At 39.9% G+C, this 12,876-nt stretch overlaps 1 protein-coding gene across 7 annotated transcripts in view; it reads left to right on the top strand.

Moving 5' to 3' along the window:
• Positions 1 to 12,876, top strand: part of GIGYF2 (GRB10 interacting GYF protein 2) — a 148,760-nt gene that overhangs the window by 100,294 nt on the left and 35,590 nt on the right. For all 7 annotated transcript variants that reach the window (XM_045078909.1, XM_004773488.3, XM_004773489.3 and 4 more), the window contains 6 exons: positions 2,620 to 2,786; positions 5,877 to 5,968; positions 7,207 to 7,314; positions 8,327 to 8,427; positions 10,553 to 10,653; positions 12,542 to 12,703. In XM_045078909.1, the coding sequence (XP_044934844.1) occupies positions 2,620 to 2,786; positions 5,877 to 5,968; positions 7,207 to 7,314; positions 8,327 to 8,427; positions 10,553 to 10,653; positions 12,542 to 12,703 (731 nt within the window). The remainder of the gene's footprint in view (positions 1 to 2,619; positions 2,787 to 5,876; positions 5,969 to 7,206; positions 7,315 to 8,326; positions 8,428 to 10,552; positions 10,654 to 12,541; positions 12,704 to 12,876) is intronic.

A 12,876-nucleotide genomic window follows, 5' to 3' on the forward strand; every position in this document is an offset into this window, starting at 1 on the left:
TAACAAATTGGAGACATACCTTTTCATTTTCATTCAGTTTAGTATGCTTTTTTTTTTCTTTTTTTCTCTAAGATTTGTTAGAAAGAGAGGAGGAGAAAGAGTGCACATGCAGGGGGAGCTGCAGGCAGAGACAGAAACAGGCTCCCCACTGAGCAAGGAGCCTCGGGATCATGACTTGAGCCAAAGGGGCAGCTGCCTAACTGACTGAGCCACCCAGCTGCCCCTCCCCCTGCCTTTTTTTTTCTTTTTTTTTAACTTGACAGACATCAGAAGATCCCAGAGATCACAAGCAGGCAGAGAGAGAGAGAGAGAGGAGGAGGAAGCAGGCTCTCTGTGTGGAGCAGAGAGCCCAGTGCAGGGCTGGATCCCAGGATTCTGGGATCATGACCGAAGGCAGAGGCTTTAACCCACTGAGCCACCCAGGCGCCCCCCTCCCTTTATTTAAGAGGTGAGGAAGCTGCAGAGGAAGAGGTAGAGAGAATCTTAAGTAGGTTCCACGCATAGCATGTGATCCTGGCATGGGGATTGATCTCACAGCGCTGAGATCATGACCTGAGCCGAAATCAAGAGTTGGACGCTGGAGTTACCTGGGTGGATCAGTGGGTTAAAGACTTCCTTGGCAGAGAGCCTGCTTACCCCCCTCTCTCTGCCTGCCTCTCTGCCTACTTGTGATCTCTCTCTGTTAAATAAATAAAATCTTAAAAAAAAAAAAAAGAGTTGGACTCTTAACTGACTGAGCCACCCAGGCACCCCCCAGTCCAGTGTATTTTGTTTTTTTCTTGTTGAGACCTCCACTTTTGAAAAAAATATGTTTAAGTAATCTTTACACCCAAGTGGGGCTTGAGCTCATGATCCTGAGATCAAGAGTCATATGTTCTTCTGACTGAGCCAGCCAGGCCCCCAGGAGATTTCCACTTTTACTCGTGGATAATTTGCAAGTGTGTTGTTAAGTTTCCGAGTGCTTCAAGATTTTCCTGTTACCTTTCTATTAATGATTTCTGGGTTGATTTTATTGTGGTTGAAAAATACACCATATATAATTTTAGTTCTTATTGGGATTTATATATGGCCCAGACTATAGTTCTTTTTGTTGTATGTTCTGTGGGTACTTGAAAAGACTGTATTTTGCTGTCTTTGGAGCATTCTATAAATTAATCAGTCGGACCTTGTTGATTGATGGTTTTGTTGAGCTCTATAATCTTGTTCGTTTTCTGTCTAGTTCTGTCAGTTGTCATGAGAATGGTGTTGAAGTCTTCAGGTATAATTGGGTATTTCTCTGTCTTTTCAATTTTTTTAGATTTTGATTCATGTATTTTTGCAGTTTGTTTGGTGTATACATTTATGATTGCTGTGTCTTCTTAGTCTTCTTGATGGATTGACCCTGTACTGATACGTAATAACCCTCTGTCTCTGGTAGTTTTCTTTGCTCTGAAGTCTACTCCTTTCTACTCTTCAGAGTCTTCTCTGGTATATAATATGTAGGGCTTTTGTTGGATTTAGCAGGAGGAGAAGGGACAAGTACATCTATTCCATTTTTCCAGAACTGGATGTTCTAGGGACTTGTTTTATTTACTATTGTGTTCCCACTGCCTAGACCCATGTAATTGGTACTCATGGTTAGGGATCAGAGTGTATTTGTTAGTTTTATATATAAAATGTTTGATTTTTAATTGTAAAAACATCTAGAGAATGTCATCACACCCCCACCCTCAGCTAGATTTAGTTGTACCTGGGTACATCAATTGTAAGTTATCTTAATTTAATAGATTATTATTTATACTTTGCTAACCTTTAATTATCTGGAAGAAAATGAAAATTAGAGGAAATTATATTTAGCCTTACATATTTATATTCCTTATGCCTTAGTGATGCAAAGTGTAACAAAAATACTTTTCAGTTTTAGTATACTTTTCTGACAAATGAATTTGTAAAGATTGAGTGAGATGGAGATAGTTATGTTCCTTAAAATAAGACAGAAGTCTTATTTCTTCCCTCCCCCCCAAATTTATTTATTTATTTGTCAGAGAGAGAGAGAGAGAGCGAGCACGCGCGTACACACAAGCAGGGAGAGCAGCGGGTAGAAGGAAAAGCAGGCTCCCTGCTGAGCAAGGAGCCTGATGTGGGACTCAGTCCCAGGACCCAGGGATCATGACCTGAACTCTGAAGGCAGACACTTAACCAACAGAGCCACCCAGGCATCCCCAGAAGTCTTTTTTTTTTTTTTTTTAAAGATTTTACCCATCCATTTGACAGAGAAAGATCACAAGTAGGCAGAGAGGGAGAGAGGGAAGCAGGCTCCCCGCTGAGGGGAGACTCGATCCCAGGACCCTGAGATCATGACCTGAGCCGAAGGCAGCGACTTAACCCACTGAGCCACCCAGGTGCCCCATCCCCAGAAGTCTTATTTCAAAATCATTTCTGTTGTATTTTACTAGTTAGAAGCCTATTTACTAACTTTGCAGATGGATTACATTAAAATATCTAAAAAAAAAATTTGATGGGTATCACCTGAAATAAGTTGTACCTCTGGATAAGGATCAGATTCAGGTAATAATTTTATTTTCCTCTTCAGTCTGAAAGGATTTTTATTGCCCTTCTGTTTAATTGGTGCTATTATAGGTCCCTTCAATAATCAGGAGATGGCGGAATGGTTTCAGGCGGGCTATTTTACTATGTCTTTATTGGTGAAGAGAGCATGTGATGAAAGCTTCCAGCCTCTTGGTGATATCATGAAAATGTGGGGAAGGGTTCCTTTCTCTCCCGGTCCAGCTCCCCCTCCTCATATGGTAAGTACCTTACAGCTCACCCAGAATACATACTAGCTGCAGAAACCCTCGCTTCTCTTTGTAAACACAACCCAGATGTTGGATCTGATGAGGAAGAAACTGCACTTTTGAGAGTAATTGAAACAGCAGTGGGCAGTCTGAATTGCAGACTGCATACCCAGCTATAACATCTTTCCAAAATTCAAATACCTGTTTTCACCCCTCTCCCCCCACCTTTCCATTCTCCCCACCCCTGCCCAAATTCTAAAGAAACAAAATCCTTTATTTAGTAGATTTCCAGCAGGTGTGGAAAAAAACAACATCTTACCCTGTTTTGCCTACCAGGTCCTATATGTTCTGGTTTCTCCTTTTTCTCTTTCTTTCTTTCTTTTTTTTTTTTTTTTTTTTTTTTAATTTTATTTATTTGTCAGAGAGAGAGAGTGTGCACAAGCAGGGTGAACAGTAGGTAGAGAGAGAAGCAGGCTCCCCGCTGTGCTTCAATTCAGTTGACTTTTTAGAGTTGGGTTTTTTGGGGGTGTTTTTTTTTTTTTGCTTTTAATTAGAATGCACATTCTCCTCTCTTCCTCTTCCCTTACCTTTGTTTGGTTTTTGCTTTCTGACTCAAAAAGTTCCTAAATTTTAGGTTTACCTTAAAGCAAATAAATGTTGCTAACAAAAAATTCTAGTGCTTTGGAATAATTTGAATTGAACACTTTAAAAAAAAATATGTTACTAGTTTTTTTTTTTAAATTTTTATTTATTTATTTGACAGAGAGAGAGATCACAAGTAGGCAGAGAGGAGGAAGCAGGCCCCCTGCTGAGCAGAGAGCCTGATGCGGGGCTTGATCCCAGGACCCTGAGATCATGACCTGGGCCGAAGGCAGAGGCTTTAACCCACTGAGCCACCCAGGCACCCCAAGTTACTAGTATTTTTAACGAAAAATTGGATCATAATGTAACCTCCCTTGTATACTGGCACTGGAATGCATTTGAAGGGGAAATCTTACTTCTCTGCAGCTGTCTCTGGGCCTCTCCCTGTAGAGTTCCTTTTGGAGGGCTTCGGATCTGTGCCTTGCTTTTCTTCTCTAGGTTGGAGTCTTGGGTGGCTGCCACAGTCAGAAGTGGCCATAGTCAAACACCTTTAGTGTGAATACTGGATCACTGCAGTGACATATACCTTTGATTTATTCAGCAGCTACATAGTTAGGGCCTGTGCTAGCCTTGTGGTAGGTTCTTGCGAGGTGAAGATAAATGGGACACAAACTCTCTTACGGTCATAGGGATTCATAGGTGAGAACAATGGCCAATAAAATTGTTTGGCCACAGCCCATAGTAAAATAAGTGGTTTTACATCAGTACTCTGTACATTCATAACTGTACATGGATATTTGTGAAACAAATTTGACGAAAGATTTTGTGCCATGCACATATTTTCTTCCCTGCCTTCCTCCCTTCTTTTTATATAAATACTGATCTTGATCCAGTAATTGATGTCACTGTCCACTGATGGGTTGAGACCACCTGTAATTTGGAGAACAGTGATGATTCCTAGGTGAGGGGAATTATTTCTGACATTTCTGTTATAAATCCAAAGAAAAATTAATTGTGTATTATTGTATAAACATTTTATTTATATACCAAGTTTATTTCCCTTTTCTGAAATTGGTATGAGTTATCGTGCATGTTTCAGAGCTAGAAGTGCATACCTTGGAGCTTGGCATGTTTGCCCTAGCCCATTTCCTGACTTCTTTTTAGGGGAAGAACCATGGCAAACTCTGCTTCTGTCAGCTGTTAACTGCTGTTGCCCTGAGTAATGCTCACATTGATGATGAATATACCTTGAAATGTAGGTTTTAATGTAGAAAGTTTAGATTAACCTAGTGTAGCTTCCATCCTCCAGTATTTAATTGGAAAGAAAAATGTCTCTGAATTTCAAGTGATCTCCACCCCAAGAAATTGTATATCCAGTATTTCATTCCAAAGCATAATCTGTGTATGGTAAAGATATAAACTATTCACTAATGATTTGCCCTAATCTATGTCACCCCCCCACCTTTTTAAAAAAGATTTTATTTATTTATTTGACAGAGACACAGTGAGAAAGGGAACACAAGCAGGGGGAGTGGGAGAGGGAGAAGCAGGTTCCCTGCTGAGCAGGGAGCCCAATGCAGGGCCTGATGCCAGGCCTCTGGGATCATGACCTGAGCCGAAGGCTTAAAATTTCCCAATTTTAACTTTTCAGAATTTAAATTCCAGCTATGTCATTTGAAACACAAACTAAAAAACAATTTTTCCTACTCATTATATATATACACATACATTTATGTTTTAAGATCTATTTATTTATTTGACAGTGAGAGAATGAGAGTACAAGTAGGCAGAGTGGCAGGCAGAGGGAGAGGGAGAAGCAGGCTCTCTGCTGAGCAGAGAGGCTAATGTGGGGCTGGATCCCAGCCATGGACCACCTCATGACCTTAGCTAAAGGCCATCACTTAACTGAGCTACCCAGGTACCTGTCTAACTCATGGTATATTAGTAGCAATAGAAACACCTAGTTTTGAGGTGGGGAGTTAAAATTTTGCAAGCTCTTTCATATTCTGTTAATGTAAAACTTGTCAGCATCTTTAACAAAATATACTTCTACACTGCTCTCTATATTCATTACTGGCCCTGGTCATATTCCTACCACATTAACTTCAGATAATTTTATTCCTTTCTGAAAGTTCTACCCCATTTCTCTGATTTCTACATGATCTCCAGGTTTACAGATCACTTTTAACATTGGGAAATAATACATTTTTTAGTTATAGTAATGACTCTTGGGTACAGTACAACATTCAGCTTCAAGGGTGGGAGGAGAGAACAGCAGCTAAAGTAAGGACCCCTTTCCCCCCAAAGGGAATCTCTTATAATGCAGACACCATCTTTTCCCACTAGATGGCAATGGTTAGCTCTTTAAGAGTTTTTGTAATAGTTGAGCATTTGGGGCATAAAGGTAGAGTGGGAAGTCAAGGTCTAAGATTCAGTTTGCTTTCAGATAATATGTAGTAAATGGCTTTTAAGCTTTTTGCAATTTGTTCAGTGGTATTTCTTCCCCTACCTCTTCACTAGGGAGAGTTGGACCAGGAACGACTGACCAGACAACAGGAGCTCACGGCCTTGTACCAGATGCAGCACCTTCAGTACCAGCAGTTCTTAATACAGTAAGAGCAGTAATGCAGTAGGGTACACTGCAAAATGCCTTTACTTAAAAAAAATTTTTTTTGAAGATTTTATTTATTTGAGAGAGAATGCACACGAGTGGGGGGAGAGCAGAAGGAGAGGGACAAACAGAATCACTCTTGAGTGCAGAGTTGGGGAGGGAGAGTGTAGGGGTAAGGGGTGGATGGGTGGGGATTGAAACCAGGAGTCTGATGCTCAGCTAAGCCTCCCAGGAGCTCCCCAGGTGCCTTTAGATATAATCTCCTAAGTTTTACTTTTTACAGCAGAGGACTACAAGTTTCTATGATACTTCAGTCACCTAGCTAGTGGCATGTTACCAATATATATTTGGAGTTTGGTCTTTTTAAATACCAGAAATTTGCAGAAAATGACACATAACTATAATTTCACAAGCTCTTTAGCTCCTAAAGCAAGAAACAACAAGCATTTTAAGAACTTAAATGCCTCCTAAATGGCTCAACTTTGAATGCCACAGAGGAAAAAAACATAGATGAGAGGGCAAGAAAGAAGTAAACATTTATGCTGTTAGCATTGCTGTGAAACGATAGCAGAATTACTTAGATTATGTGTCACTTTAGTAGAAGAAGTAAGATTTGCTGTCATCTGGTACAGAGATCGGCAAACTGGTTTGATCCCTATTGTCATTAACGAGATTTTATTAGAACATAGCCACAAGTGTTTGTTGGTGTGTTGTCTACAGCTCCTTTTGCAGTGCAGTGGGAGAATTAAATAATTGCATGTGGCCTGCAAAGCTGAAAATACTTGCTGTCTGGCTCTTAATAGATATTTGTCTACCTCTGATCCAGTAGAAAAAAATCTTAACCTAAAATTTTCCAAGTTGAAACATAAATTTTGAGAATTTTTATACAAGTGATTTTATTTTTGCAAAAAGTGTTTCATGTGAAAGTAACTATTAGTTCAAATCTCTTTTATTTTTCACTTGCTTTCTGATATTTTCAGAGAGTTTGACAGCTTTTGACATTTTACAATTTTTTTGCTGTCCTCTTTGAGCATGTTATCTAGAAGTTCACAGTTCTTTTTAGAATGAAGTAGAGAATTTTCTATGTAACTATTCTTATCATGAAATATTGTTAAAACTTATTTGATAGCTATTTCTAATGGTACTTTTGGGGGGGTAGACCAACCTTTGTCTTTCGGTATCTTAGTAAAGTGTACTAAATGTACATAGACAGGTTATACTTTATTTTACTTTTTGAAGACAACAATATGCCCAGGTTTTGGCTCAACAACAGAAAGCAGCCCTATCCTCGCAGCAGCAGCAACAGTTGGCACTTCTTCTTCAACAGTTCCAGGCTCTGAAAATGAGGTTGGTTGTCAGTCCATGATGTGTCACATTGCATATGTGTGTGCGTATTAAAGAAAAGAAAGGAAATTTTGGTATTATGTGTGAACTCTGGTATCAAAATACCCACACACAACACATACGTGTATATTGTGTGTAAAACCAGAATATAGCTTTTAAAAATTGTAATTAAGCTGGCAGTAAAGCAGTTTTGGTCTTTTTACTCATAGAGGATAAATTTGGAATAACCACAGAATAATGAGAACATTGGAAAAGCAGTGTATTTTTACAGAACCAGCAACAAAAAAACTGTAGTCTAGAAGTTTAATTTCCTTTCACCCGTGAGAGCTCAAGAAAGAGAGTCACACTGCCACACAGAGTAAAAGTTCCAGAACCCAAAAGCCATTAAGATAAGTCTGAGGAAAAGGAAATTATGCCTAAAAGTCTTAAATTTCTATAGTTTCAGATTATCATTTAAGGTAATACATGTTGTATTTCCTTCAGAGTTATCAATGACTCTCTTAAAAACCTTACTGTCCAATTTAACCGAAACCTTTCACATTTGTCTTTTAAGTCCTAACCCATCGAGTGAGGTGGGCAGGTTAGGTGGTAAGATGCCAGTTTACAAATGGATAAACTGATACACCGAGAGGCTAAAGAACTCGGTTGACATAATACACAGAAAACTTCAGAGCTAGAACTAAAATGAAGACCTTTAGACTTACGGTCTGTGGGTTTTTGATTATAACAGGCTGCCTCTTTTGCTCTTGTGGACATATTCTGAATTTTTTATAGGACCATTGGTATATGCATTATCTAGAAATCAACATTTGTTAATACCTTGATTCCAGAAGTGTGATACCTGGGCCTCTATCTTGGTTCCTCTTCTAATAAACAAATATTACATTTTGGTTAAAATAGTGAAGGAGTTTTCTAGCCAAATAGCCTGGAAAACCTACCAATCATGTAGAAATTCCTCTTTAACTATTTTTGCAAATGACAAGAACAAGTTGATTTTTTTATTTCCCTTTTGCAGAATATCTGATCAGAACATCATTCCTTCAGTAACTAGGTCTGTGTCGGTGCCAGATACTGGTTCTATCTGGGAGCTTCAGCCAACAGCCTCACAGCCTACAGGTAAAAATTTAGATTGGCTTTCAGTGTAGCTCCAAAGATTAGACTCTTAGGTTATAATACAATTTTTAAAAAATGTGTCCCATTTTTGAGCCATTTTATATTGAATATTAACAAATAGTCTCATTTTTTTAAAGATCACAGCAAAGGATTGAACATATCATTGAAAATATACTGTTAAGGATTTGCTAGGAGTGTTTATTAGATAAATTTCATGAAATTGAATCAACCACTCTTTTTATGTTGCTCTAACCAATGTGGAAGAGTCCTATGAATTGTTTTTTGACTTCTTCTGTCAGCCAGAGTGGAAAAAGAAAAATAAAAAAAGCTTAAGTAAAAACATCTATTCTTTTGAGTGAAGGGTTAATATGTAGCTTAACACTGCAGGTACCCAGAAGTTTTGGGATGAGAAAAGCCTGCTTTAAAGTGAATATCCTGCCTCATTCATTCTCTGATATTTTTGCATCAAACTAGAAGATTTGGATCTGGGATTTTTTTTTTTTTTAAGTCGATATTGGTGGAACACTTAAGGTTTTTAAAGTTTGATACCTGCAGAGGTAGGTGGTTTGAACTGTGGATAGTCCTTACAAGAGGTTATAGTTGGTACTGACAGTTCTCAGGAACCATAGGCACTGATGGATTTTTTTCTTAACAGCCTTGAGCTTTGCTTTTCTTTTCTTTTTCTTTTCTTTTCTTTTCTTTTCTTTTCTTTTCTTTTCTTTTTTTAAGATTTTATTTATTTATTTGACAGGCAGAGATCACAGGGAGGCAGGGAGGCAGGCGGAGAGAGAGGAGGAAGCAGGCTTCGCTGAGCGGAGAGCCCGATGCGGGGCTTAATCCCAGGAACCAGTGGCTTTAACCCACTGAGCCACCCAGGTGTCCCACTCTTGAGCTTTTCAGGTGGCAGTTCTCTTGCTAACACTCATCCTGGGGATTATAGAAGGAAAAGGACTGATAATCATCCCTCATCAATTTCCTCTGCTCTGTGTACCGTATTTTTTCTTGGCAGTCATTTACAGTTAGGATTTGAAAATATTCTCCAATTTGGGGGGAACTATTTATGAGTACCTTATTAAATGATTTCTTTCTTTGGGTATGATATGATCAAGGCTCTTTACAAATAGTCCATTTGTTTTATATAACCAGTGATTTATAATGTGGAAATAGGAGTATAGGGAATAGAGAATGCTGACAAGTGGTATCAGCAAACCTTTTGCTAGCAGTAGGAAAACAAACTCAGAAGCCTTTACCTATTTGTATACTTTTGCATCTGACCTTGTGGTGCCTTGCAGGTCAGCAGGACCCATTGTCATTTGTGAGACCTGCTCAGCCTTTCCAGAGGCCTCCCCAACTCCAGCTGTACCTCTTTCTTTATCTTTGAAGTGAAATTCGCATAATGTAACATTAACAATTTTTAGATGAGCAGTTCACTGGCTTTTAACATATTCACACTATCATGCAACTACTTAGTGCTCTTGAGTTTCATAGTTATATACCTCTCTTGACCCCTCTCTCTACTGGGTGTGCAATAAGAGGTTGTATAGCTACTGGAAATACTGTGGGCTTTGGGATCTAACACACTGGGATTTAAATCCTAGCATGGCCATGTGCTTGGTGTGTCTCCTTGGGAATGTTATAAAACTATGTCTGACCCTTAGTTTATTCATCTATAAAGATGGGGGATATTAACAAATATCTTTCTTTGTTTTAAGGAGGGAGAGGGAAAGCGGGCAATGGGAAGGGGCAGCGGGAGGAGGAGAGAGGGAATCCTAAGCAGGTTGCATGCCCAGTGTGCAGCCGGAGACAGGGCTCAATCTCACAACCCTGAGATCATTACCTGAGCTGAAATCAAGAGTTGGATGCCACCTAGGTGCCTCCTTATAGAGTTTTTGAGGATGAAATTAGTTTCCTGGCAAATGTCTGGTAATTTCTTTCCTTCTAGATGTGTTGAAGGATATTGATTTAAACCAGAGCCCGCTGGCAGTTTAGTCTACCTAAAAGCAGCACAGACACACATGATGGAGCTCATTCGGGGACAGGGAAATAGCTTTTTTCATTAATGCTTGTGGATATGTGATCATGTATGTAAGCTCCAATATCCTTCACGTTTCCCCTTATTGTCTTATAGTTTGGGAAGGTGGTAGTGTATGGGATCTTCCCCTTGACACCACGACTCCAGGACCTGCCCTTGAACAGCTTCAGCAGATGGAGAAGGCCAAAGCTGCAAAGGTCTGAAATGCTTTTTTCCATTGCAGTGCGTGCTTTCCATCTGTAGGATATAGACATTTGTTTACTGATGTCTCTCTCTGGCTAGCTCTACTTTTTCCTATTAGTTTACTGTTACTTAGCTGGAGAAGCACATTCATTTCATATTCTATCCTTACTGTTCCCTCTTCTGTCAAAAAAGACCTCAAACAATGAAAATGAAAAGTTTAAATCACTTAAAATTGGTTTGCTGACACATTATTGATTATGATCATATGTATACTTTAATTACATTATTCATGGTATAAACACTTATTACAAATTCTAGGACCTATGAAAACATACTACGTTATTTATCAAACCCTTGATCTGTGGCTTGAGTTCCCACATTGAATCTGTATAGTGATGTCAGTTTACATTTCTTACTTCCCCAGACGTGGGGTTGAAAAGCTCAACATTAACATTAGATCCCATGTTCCATTCACATCTTCTGGAGGAGCAGGGAATCTTGAATTCTGGTTTTTAGTACTTTCCAGCTGCAGATGTCTTATCAGCACTTCGTGTCATTTTAATGATTCTGGATTCTTACACCTCTGGGAGAATCTGGTTCCTATTTTATACCTAATGCGTTCTTATCCTCTGAGTTAGTGACTGTCTCCTTAGAGTGCCCAGAAAGGGTTCATGGTCACGGTCAGTCTCCGTAAATGAGTGAGAGACCATAATTTCAGCTAATTCTTGAGAGTGTTCTAGTACTATAGTGGTTTGTGCTGGAAATGCATAGATGATGAGGGAAGAATAGGAACTTGCAGTCTTTTGTGTCTGGAATGTGTGAGTGTGTGTGTGTGTGTGTGCTCACATGCATGGGAGTGAGTAGTGGGGCTGTGACACACAGGCAGGTAACACTTAGAGTTACAGGTTAGTCAGGAAAGCACATGGGCTAGCTGTTCTCATGCAGTTGGAGAGGTGGGCATCAGGAATTGGATGACAATTCATCCAATGATGAATTGTTGATGGACTGTAGTACATGCACTCATTTTCACTTGAAGAACAGTAGACTTTATCCCAGCTGAAGGAAACAGCTCCTGTAAAGGCTCAGAAATGCATGAGAATGTACTGGGTCAGGAAGCAACTAGTTTGGTCTGGCCTGGAGTTGTTGTGCATCTGAGGGATAAGTGATGAGTGAGGAGGCCAAGATGAGGCAAGCTGGTCACGGGTTCCCTTACACATGTCCTGTTAGAGGCTTAGAATTTATTTCAGGGTGAAGGATGGTGTTATAGATTAGCCAGGAAGGATTTTTTTTGGTGGAACTTAAGATGTGCTGGGGAATGTGGGCAGAATGGATGCTGGAAAACCAAGTAAGAGACTTTCAGAGATACGGGAGAGAAAGTGAAAGCCTGAACTCTGCGTGTGGCAGTGAGAATGGACACGAGGTGCTAGAATGGACTAGTAACCAGGAACTACAAATTTGTTAAGTGGTTGGTCTTCAAATTTTAAAGAATTCTATAATTTTTCACACTAGCAGCTTTACAACATTGCTACAGACACCTTGTAGACATAGATCTCGAATCAAAAAATCCTTTTAGGTATGAGCAAAAGTGCCACCCCAAGAAAATTCTGATGTTACACTCCTGGTGGTCACTTTCTCCCATGTCTAAGAGATGGGGTGTGGTAATGAGGAGGTAGGTAAATGTTGGGGGAGAGTCCATTCAGTTTTGAAGAGCATGACACTGTTCTGCTGCGACATACCAGAGCTGAGTTCTTCCAGAGCTGGTTTCACTCATTCAAAGTACAAGCCACTGTGAGTGGTGTAGTGTCTGCATCTTCTAGCTATTCCTAATGGTACTGGTCAGTGATGCTGGAGTGTTTCTGTGCTTGGCTTCAGGTTTCTAAGAGTATTTTCTTATAATCACAGCTAGAACAGGAGAGAAGAGAGGCAGAAATGAGGGCAAAACGGGAAGAGGAGGAACGCAAGAGGCAGGAAGAACTGCGGAGACAACAGGAGGAAATTCTTCGAAGGCAGCAGGAGGAAGAAAGGAAGAGACGAGAGGAAGAAGAGCTTGCTCGAAGGAAACAGGTATACCTCGGAGAACACGAACCCCAGATTTAGCCCTGACTGCGTTCATGGTTCTAGGGAGATGGTCTGTCCGAGTTTGAGAGGGAGTTAATAGCAGGATTGGGATTAGAGCATTAAGAGATACATTCCTTTAGAAGAAATATCTGTGACCCTAGCGGCCCCTGGGGGGTAGT

This window comes from Mustela putorius, unplaced genomic scaffold (assembly GCF_011764305.1).
Source record: "Mustela putorius furo isolate JIRA1106 unplaced genomic scaffold, ASM1176430v1.1 tig00000275_pilon_pilon_pilon, whole genome shotgun sequence".
In the NCBI taxonomy this organism is placed as follows: Eukaryota; Metazoa; Chordata; class Mammalia; order Carnivora; family Mustelidae; genus Mustela; species Mustela putorius.